Consider the following 13,872-nt stretch of genomic DNA (forward strand, 5'->3'; position numbering starts at 1 on the left):
AGTGGGGCCAGAGAGAGGGAGAGAGGCCAAAATTCAAGTAAAAAATAGGACCAAGAAACTGAGATACACTCACAGCAACAGAAATTAAAATAATGAATAAAAAGACAAAACAGGAATGGTAGGGAGAATGACAGACAGACAAAGACAGGAAGTCATACAGAAAATACTTACACAGAGAGGGAATAAAAGACAAAGAGAAACAGGCAGAGACGCAGAGAGGCACAGTAGTGCAAAACAGACGTGAGAGAGGTAGAAAAGCTGGAAGGGCAGGAACTCAGAAGGAGAGGGGATGAAAATAAATCCCATGACAGAACTCATGAGCTAGGATATCATGCACCTTGATTTTAAAGATGCTGACACTGCAGAACAGGGAAGGAATCTGAACATTTAATCCAAGGTCCCAGAGGCAGAAGTAGTAGCAGGGCATAAGCCCAGATTCCCTGGTGGAGAGACTAGTCCTCCACTCTCCTGCCACCTGAATCCTTTAAAAGCATGGGTGCAGAATTTGGTGTCTGACTGTGCTTAACTAAAACTTGGTCCCTTCTGAGACCTCTCTCCTCTACCTCAATCCTCTCCTCTCATTCCATTTCTCCCAAAAGGATTATGGATGGTCGTTCCTTCCAAAGATAGTGGGACCCCAACTTGCCTGATAAGGACCAGTTCCTCCAGAGCTGTGCTTAGAAAAGACACTGATAACCAGCGACTGAGAAGAAGAGTCAGGGGAGAAGAAGAAAGTCGCTAACACGTCCTGCAGGCTGCCTACATGCCAATAATTCAGGTAAGCCTTGTTTGTGGAGTTTTCAAAGTCAACCCTCTTCCCTACAACCCTTTGAGATAGGGACAATCACCAGCCTCCTTTTCCAGAGGTAGAAATTGTCTCATAGAGCAGTGAAAAACCTGCCTCAGGGCAGGTTATGAGCATGAGGCAGTATCAGGGTTCACACCCAGCCCTGCCTGTCCCCAAGGCCTGTGCTATTTCTACTGCCGCACACAGTCTTCTTGGCTCAAGAGGAAGAATTTGGGTAAAAAACGAGCAAGCAGAAAATGAGAATCCCCAAGAACTGACACTGGAACTATTTTAAAACTCCAGACCGAGCTGGTCAGACTCCTTGGGAGGAGAGCCGCCAATGGGATAAAAGACTGTTCCAAACAACACCCTGGTTCCTGGTCAGAGCGGCCCGGATCCCAGGGCCATTAACATCATCCATTTCAAAAATACATAAATAAAATAGAGAAGTGTTCAGAGTTAGAGATGACAAGCTCCTGACAAGCACATTTCCAGGACAGAGGAAGAAAGAATGTTCCATACTTTAAGAGGTGGAAAGGAGGGGTGGTGTCAGGCAGTGAGGAAAAGAAGGGGCAAAGGAAAGTGTTCATCACTTTTAAAGAATGTCAGCTGATTTGTCAGCCCTCAGTGTTAATTGCTTTCAGGATTCCATAAAACATTTCATTGCTGTCTACATAATGGGGCTGCAGGATTCCAGCCCAGCTGACCTCAAGCCCCTACAGCATCACCCAGAGACAGGGTTACTTCTGTTTTAGTGAATAGGAATCACCCGACAGGATTCTGTCCTTCCCTGCTAGATGCTATATCTCCTATCATTTGGTGGATGGATGGGAGAAAGTTGAAATTATCACAAGGGCAACAACAGCAACATTGATAATAGCTAACACTTCTTAGGCTTCTACTGGAACCTCATCACTAGAGAGCTTTTGTCCATGATCCCATCAAGTCCTCCTGGGGTCCCTATGGGCCAAACACCATATTATCCACATTTTCAAAGAGAAGGAATTGGAGGCTCAGAGGGCTGGGCAGCTCACTCAGTGTCACAGAGCTGATAAAGGACAGGGTCAGGATTTGAATCCAGGTCTGTGTGCCTTCAGTCTATAACCCTAAGGAGGGGAGAAACCGGAAGCCATCTATCAGAAAATCTTTTGAAAATGCCATTCACTTTCTTCACAGAATTATAGTTTTCAGAGTTAGAGAGGACTTAATTGCTCCTAATGTAGTCACATACTTGTGTTTCACCTCACACATGCAGATGTCCCAGAGCCCAAGGTGCTGGTGAGCGCTTACTGATAAAGAGTGTGTAGAGTTGTGCTCTCAAAGTCAGATCCCGGTCCCACCACTCACCATGAGGATGGTGGTCATTCTTTAAGGCCTAAGGTACATCCTAAAACCTTAGTAAAATTTGCCCAGATGTCCCACTGGAAGACGTGGAATTGCATATTTACTTTGAACGTTCCATTCCTAGAGCATTCACTGCCCCCCAAGTGACTTAAGATAAAGCTTGGGTCCCAACATCTCAGAGATAGTCAGTTGCAGAGCCAGGGGCAGAAGACTCAATTGCCAGCTTTTGGTGATATTCTTGAGTTTGGTGACCCAACACATTGGTTGTTACCAAGGAGCCTGAATATATCAAGTGTTCAAAAGGGTGAGGAAGAGGGAGGGAGAGGAAGGGGAAGATGGGTTGTGCTTTGAAGTAAGCAAGGTTCACAGATTGTGGAAGGACTAACACTTATTGCACACATGCTTGGAGATACCAAGCCAGGGTGTTTCTTGTTTAATTATCACACAACTCTACAAGGTGGGTTTTATTATTTGTTTTACAAAGGCTTTATAAGAGACTTATAGGGGTAAAGCAACTTACCTAAAGTCACATAACTAAAAATGTCAAAGCCAGATTTGAATCCATAGTCTGTGGCCTTTCTTACAATTATTAGGTTATGTTATCTGAGGATAGGACTTCTGTCTTAGTCTCATTCATATCCACAGTGCTTAGCACAGGACCAAAACACAAGAAATACTCAGCAAATGTCTAGTGAATAAGTAAATCAGTTATGAATGAGTAAATGAATATGTGAATGAAGTAATTGATGAATGAATAAATTAATGTAATGAAGGAATATAAGAGCAGGTGAATAGATAGACGGATGAAGAGATGAATGGATGGAGGGAAAGAGGAAAGAAGGGCAAGAGGGAGGGATGAATGGAAAATAGATGAATGTTTGGGTAGACAGATAGTTAAATGGACGAGTGAATGAATCCCTGAGTGTCTAAATACAGTAATAAATAAATGAGTTGAATAACTGGTGAATAAAGCTCAACTTCGTAACAACTTCAGCTTTCTAACTTGATAAGGGAGGTGGCCTATCGTTCCATAATTAGGGTACATAAGGAGAGGTGGTCTATAAAGCTCTATGTTATAGCTTATGATGGCTGCATCTAGATCTAAAAACAACACTCATTGAGGTAGGAAATAAAAAGTAACAAATGAGCTCCTTTTGTCTTCCAGGCTAACAAATGAAGCTCAGAGTGACTGTCTCTTGCATCTCCAGAAGTTTGAATGCAGTGACTCCAATGAACTCTACAAAGGAGTGATAATTGCACTATTTTTAAAAGCCTGGCTGGATCTATTAATAAAAAAGTATACATTTTATATATATCAGCATATATATCTCAGTATGCATATTTCAGTCTGTATGTGTCTATAGATCAGATATACTAATATATTTAAAGAAAAGAAAGGATACAAGAGGTAAAAGACCACTAGGCAGAGATTCCTGACCCAACCATCCTTGATAACTTGATCTGTGCTCTTGAGTAAGCCCTATTCTCTCTCTGAGCTACAGATTTCTAATCAGTAGAAGCAATGGTTTTAAATTTCTGGCCTCTCTGGGCACTTCAGTACTCACCTGGTGTGATTCTGTGATCCATTGTGGCATACTTCTCAAATGGACACTTCTAAACCTTAGAATCTCAAGTTGCACATACAGGCTAGCTAATAAAACATTTGGCTGGCCTGCACAGAATAACTCATGCCATTCCTCTTAGGCTTAAAATCATCCTGTCTGCCTCATGATCCCCACACACCCAACACATCTTACTTGTAGAGACCGTCGGGCTCCAGACACTTGAAGATGACTGAGTAGATACTGACTTCAGGGACCTCTCCATGGCTTCGACCAGCTGCTACACAAGATGTGCCCAGGCCAGAGAGTAAGTCATCAGCAAAACTCAGGAATTCTCCTGGAGGGAGAAAAAGAAAGATGAACTCCCCAGCTCAGGCCATAGTGAGCAGACGTTTTTGCTGTCATCCAAACCTATCAAATGTCTGGATACCATTATCAAGAAAAATAATGGATAGAAAAAGCAAAAGATACGAAAATGACACAGATTTGTATTTAGCCTTGATGACTCTTTGTTCATATTTATGCGCAATTTTTTCATCCATAAAGTGGAAACACTAATACCTACCTTTATAAGATTGTAGCAAGGCTCAAATGAGGTAAATTATGTTGTGTAATAAAAATTCATGAAAAGGTAGCAAGGATATTATGCTTTTTTCTTTTTCTGTAACTATTCTGGCCTTGTCACTGTCATTCACTCCCTGTTAACTCCTTGAGCAAAGCTCTTCTTTCTTAGAACTGCATTTTCCTTCTTTGTATAATGAAGGAACTGGACTAAAGACGTAAAATAATTTTCATGTCAAATTGCCACTGTTAGGCATGGGTATTGGATTCATGGAGTGTTATAGTGAGATGGACAGAGACCAGCTAAGGAGGAAAGAGTTCTGTGATTGATTAGTGATGAAGGTCATGGAACCTTCACCATGGAACGTTCACCATGTACAGGATGGAACAATGGGAGACTATGTGCCACATACTTGTGATCCTCAAACTCCATCACTTCTTTAATTTACTTTAAATCTAACCATTGGATTTTAAGAAGTAGTGGAAGTTTACTAGAAATAGAACTAATAAAGAAGTCTAGGAAGTAAAGAAAACTAGAAAGAATAACTGAACATCTAGACTCTTGGGATCTAGTCTTAGTTCTGTTGAGAATTTGCTGTATAGTCTTGGGCAACTAAATCCTCATTTTTTGTGCTTTAGTTTTCTCTGCGTGGTGAAGGTGCTAGAATCATTGTTAGGATTCTTGAAAAAAATAAAATAAAAATGCAGATATGAACAAAAATTAAGTTATAAGGATAAACATCGCAGTACTATTTATACTAGCAAGAATGTAGAAACAGCTAAATGTCCAACTATATAGAAATGGCTATATCAATTGAGTTCAATGATGCAATAGGCTATTTTATAGTCATTAAAAATAATCTGTGAAAGAATATAAAAGGATATTTATGACATAATGTGAAGTTAAAAATCAGGTTACACTATTACAAAATAATCTCATTTTTGTAGAAATTTTATATGCACATGCATTTAAAAACAGAAGGAAGAAAATAAAAACAAATGTTTAAGAAGGACTGTCTGGAGAGTAACATAATGGGCACTTTTTCTATCTTATTTTTGCTTATCTCTATTTTAAAAATTATCTTCAATAAACATATATTGCTTTTGCAACCCATAAAAATATCAATAAAAATTACTTAAAAATAGATAAAGTAAATGGGCCAGACTAAATGGCCTCTAAGTTCTCCTCCAATTCTAAAATTGGATGATCTAGGAAAAAAACTGACATATGAGTTATTTTTGTACCACATAGTATAAAATGATATGAGGCCTCTCAACTGTTGTTTTCTTCTTTTCTTCATGCCTGATAGAGAGTTCCTCAGAGCTCTATTCATGTACAGCCCCACTAATAAACCAGAAAAGGATGCCAGCTCCATTACATCCTCTCTACCTGGGATTAAGAACAAGACAATGTCATGAAACCATAAAAGAACAATAGTGTTGGCTCATGTTTCAGAAGACTAGGACTCAGAGCAGCCTGGGGGTGCTTCTCTACCAAGGAACTGGTTGAGCAGAATATACAGATCACTTCCTGTTGGTCTTTCAAAGAAAAGTTTCATTCTTTATTTTATTTATTTATTTATTTTTTAATTTTAATTTTAATTTTTTTGAGACAGGTTCTCATTCTGTTGCCAAGTCTGGAGTGCAGTGGTGCAACCTCGGCTCATTGCAGCCTCTGCCCCGCAGGCTCAAGAGGTCCTCCCACCTCAGCTTCCCAAATAGCTGGGACTACAGGCATGCACCACCACACCCAGCTGACTTTTGTATTCTTTGTAGAGATGGGGTCTTACCCTGTTGCCCAGGCTGGTCTCAAACTCCTGAGCCTTGGCCTCCCAAAGTGCTGAGATTATAGGCATGAGCCACTGTGCCTGGCCCAAAAGTTTCATTCTTAAAGAAAAACAGTTTTAAAAAGAAGAGTTTCATTCTTCATCTCACAAGTGAATCTTGCAAGACTTATCTGACTGAATTGGCCAGATGGCCCTGGGATTCAGCCGAACAGCAATTCTAGAAGGTATTTGCTCCTATAGTCCAATAGAGCAGGTCTTGATGGGTACTGTTTTTTGGTTTCTATTTTTCACAAAGACAATGTATGGTTCATAGACTTGACATGTAGATGCTAGATTGTGGATCAAGTGTCTAAATCAGGGTAGTGTTGGCAACAGGCAATTTCAGCTGCTACTGCAAGACAGACCTGAGACTGAGTACTAATTCCACCATGGGCTGTAAGTCCTTAAACTTCTCAATGTCTCCATTTTTCTTTTTGTTACAAGGAGTTAACAGCACTCTCATGCATTTGGAGTCTACAGAGTAAAGCCAAGTGTCTAGAAAGAAACAAAGATGCCTAGAACCAGAGGTTTGTCTGGAAAATGAAGACGTGAATGAATCTTTTATTCAGCATAAATTTTGGCATCCCACATTTCTTCTGTAGGCCTCTTATATCAGTTTCTTTCATAGTACAACCAGAAACTAACAATATGTCCATTTCAAAAAAATCACAAATTCCAGAGCAATGTATGCGATAAAAAGTTAAAAAAAAAAAAAAGTAGGGGGACTGGGTGAGGGTGAGGGTAGGGGAGAGAAAAGACATGGGATTATTCACTAGATGGAGTGAGGGTCTTATTTCACTTGGGTTCTCAGGATTCCAAGTCTGGCTACATGTGTTTGTTTTCTTTGAGCTTGGATCCATGTCTGTCTGCTTTTCAATTTGTTTCCAGATAGCCAATGAGAGAGTTGGATCTTCATGAGTGTATTCGTCATTATCACGTTGCTATGAAAAAATACTTGAGACTGGGTAACTCATAAAGAAAAGAGGCTTAATTGACTCACAGTTCTGCATGGCTAGAGGGGCCTCAGGAAAATTACAATCATGGCGGAAGGCACCTCTTCACAGGGCACCTCTTCTCTCTTCGCAGGAGAGAGAATGAGTGCCCAGGGAAGGGGGAAGTAGCCCCTTACAAAATCATCAGATCTCATGAGAGCTCACTTACTATCACGAGAACAGCATGGGGTAACCGCCCCCATAATCTAATTGACTCCCACGAGGTCCCTCCCAGGATACATGGGGATTATGGGAACTACAATTCAAGATGAGATTTGGGTGAGGGTACAGGCAAACCATATCAATGAAGGAACTCAGCATGTTTGTGGCCTGTGTTAATTACCTGTCTTGAGATGAAAAGATGGCTGATATTCATTTTCAAATGGGAATAGCTTTCCAGATAGTTCCATGAATTTCAGAATAATTGGGACCATGGATACAAGCCCCATAAACATGTCAGGTCAGTAAGACTGGCATGATTCTACGCTCTGAAAAATTCTAAGGTTTGCAGGTTTAATTCAAGTGAAGGAACTGGCTCACCTGCAGTATATGCAGTATAACTAGTCATACCAAGATCATTATAAGGATATTTAGTGCCCAGTTCTAGTCGCAACTGTATGAATATAATCATCTTCAAATGAAAAAGTTAAAAGGAAGGCAACTGACATCTAGCACATATTTTTCTTTTTTCCATTTAATCCTCACAGCAATCTAACAAGTTAGATTTTATCTTCCCCATGGTAAAGCTGAGGTTAATATTGCAGTTAAAAAGGAAGATAGCTGAGATTAGAACCCCTATTTTTTCAGTTCCAAAGACATACCTTTTCTTTTATACTATGCTGCCTCCTAGAGAAAGTTTGAAAATGATAGTATTAGAAAGGGAGGTTTCTCAATGCTATTCAATTTGCAATTGAATTCCCGCCACACTCTTAGCTTGAGGAATGAGACAATAAAAGAAATGGTCCCTGACCTTCTACAGCTTGTAATCTGACAACAGGAAGGGCTGTTAAATACAAGAACAAACCTATAAAGTAAATTGTAAGATTGCTTTTTTTGGCACTGGATTTCAGAAGGTTTAAATGCAATTTAGATGAAGACAGGTGAATGAAGTAATCCCCCAGTGTTCTTCCTCACCCAGTGGAGGGGGTACTAAGAAAGGCATGGGGGCTACTCTATGCACAAATGCAAATCGATGCAATTCAACACATGCGTTGTAGTTCCACAATCTAACATACTCTGCATCTGGCAACCACACAATTGAATGAGCAATAATATACAGAGCAGTGGTTAAGAGCCTGGGCTTTAAGTTTACGTTGCCTAAGATTAAATCCTAGTACTCCACTTACTGCTTGTCTTGGACAAGCCCCTTAACACTGTACATCTATATTCTTATATGTAAAATGAGGAGAATAATAGTATCTAACTTAGAGAGTTGCAAACATCATATAAAATACTGTATACTGGAACACAGTAAGAGCTTAAAATGTGTATCAACTATCACTGTTTTTGTTTTTCTTACTCTTTTTTTTTTTTTTTGAGAAAGAATCTTTCTCTGTTGCCCAGGCTGGAGTGCAGTGGCATGATCTCGGCTCACTGCAACTCCCACCTCCCAGGTTCAAGCCATTCTCCTGCCTCAGCCTCCTGAGTAGCTGGGATTATAGGCGCCCACAACCATGCCTGGCTAATTTTTGTATTTTCAGTAGAGACAGGGTTTCACCATGTTGGCCATTCTGATCTTGAACTCCTGACCTCAGGTGATCTGCCTGCCTCAGCCTCCCAAAGTGCTGGGATTACAGGCATGAGCCACTGTGAACAGCCTTGTTTTTCTTATTCTTGTTTTCAACATAAGAGAGTAGAGATAAGGACTCTTAAAGATATCTTTTTATCCAAGCTTCTCCTTTTACAGGTGACAAAACTGAAGCTCAGAGAAGGACAGTGACAGGTCCATGCCCATACACTCAACAGGAGGAGATTTGGAACAAAAACTTGGTGTCTTGACTCCTGGAGTCTCAGAGATAACTTGTACCAGCCAACTTATGAGATAAAATCACTGAGAATTTAAAATCTCTCAAAGCTAACACAGGAGCCCTTCCTCCCCAATTTCTGACCACTTTATTCAACATGAATGTGATATACAGTCCCTGGGCAATTACTACGCACCAGACACTGTGCTAGGTACATGGTTCCACCTTGCCATCTTCTTAAGCCTGGAATTTCTGAGAAAGACACAAAGTCTCCAAGAGATAGGAGTTTAGTATGTTTCTAATATGTCATATATTTTAACAGTGGTTTGCAGATTATAACATAGAGAACTCCAGGGGCAAGGATGAACACTAAGAGGAGAGAGATTGGGGCCAGTCTTCCATATACTCACACTAACCTTCAACTAGATCAACTCTAGTTTGATCTATTTTATATACTAGTGGTCCATGCTTTTATTTAGTTTTTTACAAAACTGTTCATAAAAGTTGGTTTTAAAGTTTTATTGCTTAAAGTGTTTGAATTCCAGAACTGTGCTGTATTCTCTGATAGAAATACAGAGGCTTGGGAATGCTACAACTTAATTCAAGGATTTGTAGCTACTCAGGGGCAGAATCCAGAATCAAGCCCCACTGGCTTGCATCTGAGTCCCACGCACCTTCCACTAGGCCACTCTACCTGGGAGGCCTCTGCTCCCTCCTCCCTAGTACTTTGTTAGGGTCTTATGGTAGAACCCTCCTAGAACCCAGGCTGCTGCTTCTGCCTCGCCCAAGTTCGTCCAAGTCTCTAACATTCTTTTCCTGTTTTTCTTTCCTTGAAAACAGATAGGGAGTTGGGAGTCGCTGTACAGGAATGTGACTGTTCCCCATTACAGCTCTTCTGGGGCTGTAACCCGAGTGGGCTGGGGCCAGACCCCCACACATTTCTTTATCCACTCAGACTCTAGCCTTGCTCTCATTACCTTCCACAGAAAATGTTAATCATGATTCTGCTGCAGCTTCAGAATCAACCCAACAAAGCATGGATCAATTTTTCTAGAGGCCCCACCCCCTATTCCTCAATTCCCCCTCCCTCTCCTTTCAGCAGTCCCTCAATCCTCCTCCTTGTTTCCCCTCTCTCTCTCTCTTTCTCCCCTCACCCTCTTGCTTCTGAATGAGTTGAGGTCACCGTCAAAGCCGGCCACAAGAGCAAATTGAAAACAGGTTGGGAGAAAAGCAGCAAAGAAATTCCAGAATGGAAGGAGCAGTGGGAGTGGCGGGATGTGGGGGTGGGGACGGCAAGTTTTTTAGCCCAGGTGAGGAGAAAGGTCCCCAGCTCAGGGATCCACTCTCTTTTCGGGAAACACCAAGAGGATTTAGGAGTCGTCACTCTGGGCCTGGCCTCTCTAACCTGCAGATGCTCTTTGTCATGGTGCCCAGGGAGAAGCACAGCTCTCTCTGCATTTCCTTTACTTGGGCAACTGTAGAAATTCATTATGAGAACTTGTCAGGGACAAAATGCATCTTTAAGGGCCTCACACCTATCAGCTGCAGCTGGTTTGTTTCTTCTGAAACATGGTGTTATTTTAAATCTGAAGAAGCAGTGTGTAGAGATCCTCACCTTTATTGTAATGGCAGTAGGAGGTAGTGGAAAGAGAGTGGGTTTTGGGGAGCAGATGACACCTAGTTTTGAAGCCAGACCTACGGCTTATGAACTATATTATGTAGAGATGGATGATTAAACTCTCAGAGACTGCTTCTTCATCTAAAAAGATGATCCTATCAATTTCAGAGAGTCAGGTGAGGACTAAGAGAATATTTATAATATGTCTGATACATGAATAGCTTACAAATATTAGTGCTCCCCTCACCCCTGCTCCCTCAGGTCTGAATAATTTGTCTGATGGCAAAATTTTTAGTTATCACGCTCAGTCGCTTTTAGGTGCATTACATCATATCTAACTCCCTAAAATCTTCCCGTTTTTTTGCAAAAAGAAGACATTTTGGAAGGAAGGAAGGAATGAAATAAGAAACAAAGAAAGAAAGGAAGCAAAAAGAGAGGAAATAAAAATGTTATTTGGCTTTTATTACATGGCATCAACAACGCTAGACATTTTTACTTATATTGTCTTGGTTAAATATTCAAAACAATCCATCTTGCTTAAAATTCGATAAAACCTAATGAATTCAGTGAATTGTGCTTTTGCAGATGAGGAAACAGTTTCATCTGTAAATAACTTTCTCACAAAAATCTACCTAGGAATGTCAGAGTAAAGGCTGATGTCAGGACATTCAGCATCCAAAGTCTGTGCCTTTCCTACTACACATTTCCCTCCAGACTGCGAGATGCCTGGGGTGGGAATTCTGTTTTGGTCACCCTTGTGTTACTGGTATCCAGCATAGGGCTGATGACACAGCTATTTACTGAATCCTGTGAAACTGAACTTCAGTGGTTGAAGCCTGGATCTGCTCCCATTTACTCAACATCAGCACCTGGCATTAGAACTCTCTCTTGGGATAGCCAGGCTGCCTCCTGCACAACCTTTCAGGAGTAAATAGGACACAAATAATACAGGAAAGGAGGAAATGACGTAAAGATAAGGGCTCCAAAAACAGGGAATAGTGATCTAGCAAATACCTACTGAGAGTTTCTGTGTGCCAGGCATCGTGCTGAGACTTCAGGCTCATCCTCATGCCTGCCCTCTAGTGGACATCTGTTGGTTTGACTGGCTATAAAAGCATGCCTCTTTCTACCAATAGCACCTGAGTTTTCCTTTGGGCAACCAGCTCTCCCCCAATCTCAGTCTAAACAATTTAGGTAGAGCTAAGGCCCCTTTTATCCTTCAGAGACTGGCATGTGATCGATGGCCAGACATTTCATGTCAAAGGCCAAAAAGACAAGTGACCTAGGCTTAATCAGTCAGACTAACTCCAGGTATAGACATCAACCAAGTCCTGATGACATTATTTGAAGCCCTGGACCCAGTTGTGTCTGAGGGCTAGATCTACCCTTGGGTATTTCAGATACATGAGTTAGTATTTTTGCATTTTTGCAACTTTCCATTTGTTTTCTGTTCCTTGCAATCAGGAGTCCTCTCAGATACAAATCCTATGAGGTATGTTTTATGATTGCCATTTTATAAATGAAAAAATAATGCTCACAGATCTAAATCAAGTAGTCCAAAGTCATACTGCATCTAAATAAGAAGGCTGGAATTCAAATTCAAAGCTGTCAGACTCCAAAACCCGAGCCTTTCCTATCATAAAACGCTGCCTAGGGTGAGGGATACAAAGACTACTAATTAACAAGAATTTATGGGGTATCTCCAGTGTCCTGCTTCCTCCAGCCCCTTCTTCCTCACTTCCTGGGCTCCTTTCCTCACTCACTCATTCCAGCCATGCAGACATTCTTCCTCCTCCTCTAACATGCCTAACATACTCCCACCACAGGGCTTTTGCACCTGTGGTTTCCATGGAGCCTTCTTCCCTTGTCGTTGTATGGCTTACTCCCTCTCCTTTCCCAAATCCTTGCTCAAGTGTCACTTGCTCAGAAAGGCCTTCTCTGGCCACTCGGTCTACAGGAGCATCCACTATCACCCTTTACCCTCTTTACCCATTTATCTTTACAAAATTTATCACTGTCTCTCATATATTGATGGATTGATATATTGCCTGTATCCCCTGCTGTAAGCCCTGTGAGTAAGAGAATTTGTTCACTTAGAATGATGTCTGTACACAGCAGGTTTTCCATAAATATTTATATAGTGAGTGAATGTATCTGCTGTGTGCTGCAAACTGAGCTGATGGCTGGGAGCACAAGCATAAAGAACACTTTTGTTTGAATTCCCTGGAAAGCAGAGCTTAAGAACAATGGCTTGGGTGCAGAAGGTTTATTTGGGAGGTGATTCCAGGGAGCAGGTGTGGGGTAAAGGGCAGAGTAAGACAGGGAAGAGAAAAAGTCAATATAAAGGTGTATATTCAAGTTTGCTGCTGTACATGATGGGACCTAATTCTGCAAGACCCTTTTAAGGAGGGAACAAGATACCCCCCAGAATTGTTTGGCTGGAAGTCGGGGAGATGGGGCACTTATCTACCAATTCTTGATTCCCATTGGTTGAGTCCTGTTTTAGTCTATTCTCATGCTGCAATTAAAGACATATCTGAGACTGGGTAATTTGTAAGAAAAAGACGTTTAATGAACTCACAGTTCCACATGGCTGGGGAGGCCTCAACATCATGGTGGAAAGCAAAGGAGGAGCAAAGGCATGTCTTATGTGGTGGCAGGCAAGAGAGCTTGTGCAGGGGAACTGCCCTTTATAAAACCGTCAGATCTCCTGAGAATTATTCACTATCATGAGAACAGCACGGGTAAAACCTGCCCCCATGATTCAATTACCTCCCACCAGGGTCCCTCCTATGACACATGGGGATTATGGGAACTACAATTCAAGATGAGATTTGGTTGGGGACACAGCCAAACCATATCAAGTCCCTCACCCAGGAGTATAATTTCCCCACACTTTTTTAAAGTTGTACTTGCACACAGGCCTACAGAGCTCCTTCAATCTCTCATAAGGCTGTGAGGCAGACAGTGCAAGTGTGCATCTGAGGTCACTGGCAGCACAAAGTGAGCCTGAGTGTGCACAGAGCTGCTCACCACAGCTGCAGCTGAAATAGCCATGGGCCAAGAGGATATGGCATGGCCCCAGAGGCATCTGCTATAAAGATACAGTCTCTGCCTTTAAGGAGTTTGTAAAAAGAGCAACTGACTTGTCTTCCTTCTTGAGGTCTAGGACAAACTTGTTAGCCTCACTGTTCAAAGAGTTCACAAGCAGTTATCGA

The 13,872-nt window shown here is 41.5% G+C and overlaps 1 protein-coding gene across 3 annotated transcripts in view; it reads right to left on the bottom strand.

The window, feature by feature from the left end:
- The window catches only part of ASTN2 (astrotactin 2), a 997,527-nt gene that overhangs the window by 66,306 nt on the left and 917,349 nt on the right, over positions 1 to 13,872 (bottom strand). For all 3 annotated transcript variants that reach the window (XM_054520535.2, XM_054520536.2, XM_054520538.2), the window contains one exon: positions 3,889 to 4,030. In XM_054520535.2, the coding sequence (XP_054376510.2) occupies positions 3,889 to 4,030 (142 nt within the window). The remainder of the gene's footprint in view (positions 1 to 3,888; positions 4,031 to 13,872) is intronic.

The sequence above is a fragment of the Pongo abelii genome, chromosome 13 (assembly GCF_028885655.2).
Source record: "Pongo abelii isolate AG06213 chromosome 13, NHGRI_mPonAbe1-v2.0_pri, whole genome shotgun sequence".
In the NCBI taxonomy this organism is placed as follows: domain Eukaryota; kingdom Metazoa; phylum Chordata; class Mammalia; order Primates; family Hominidae; genus Pongo; species Pongo abelii.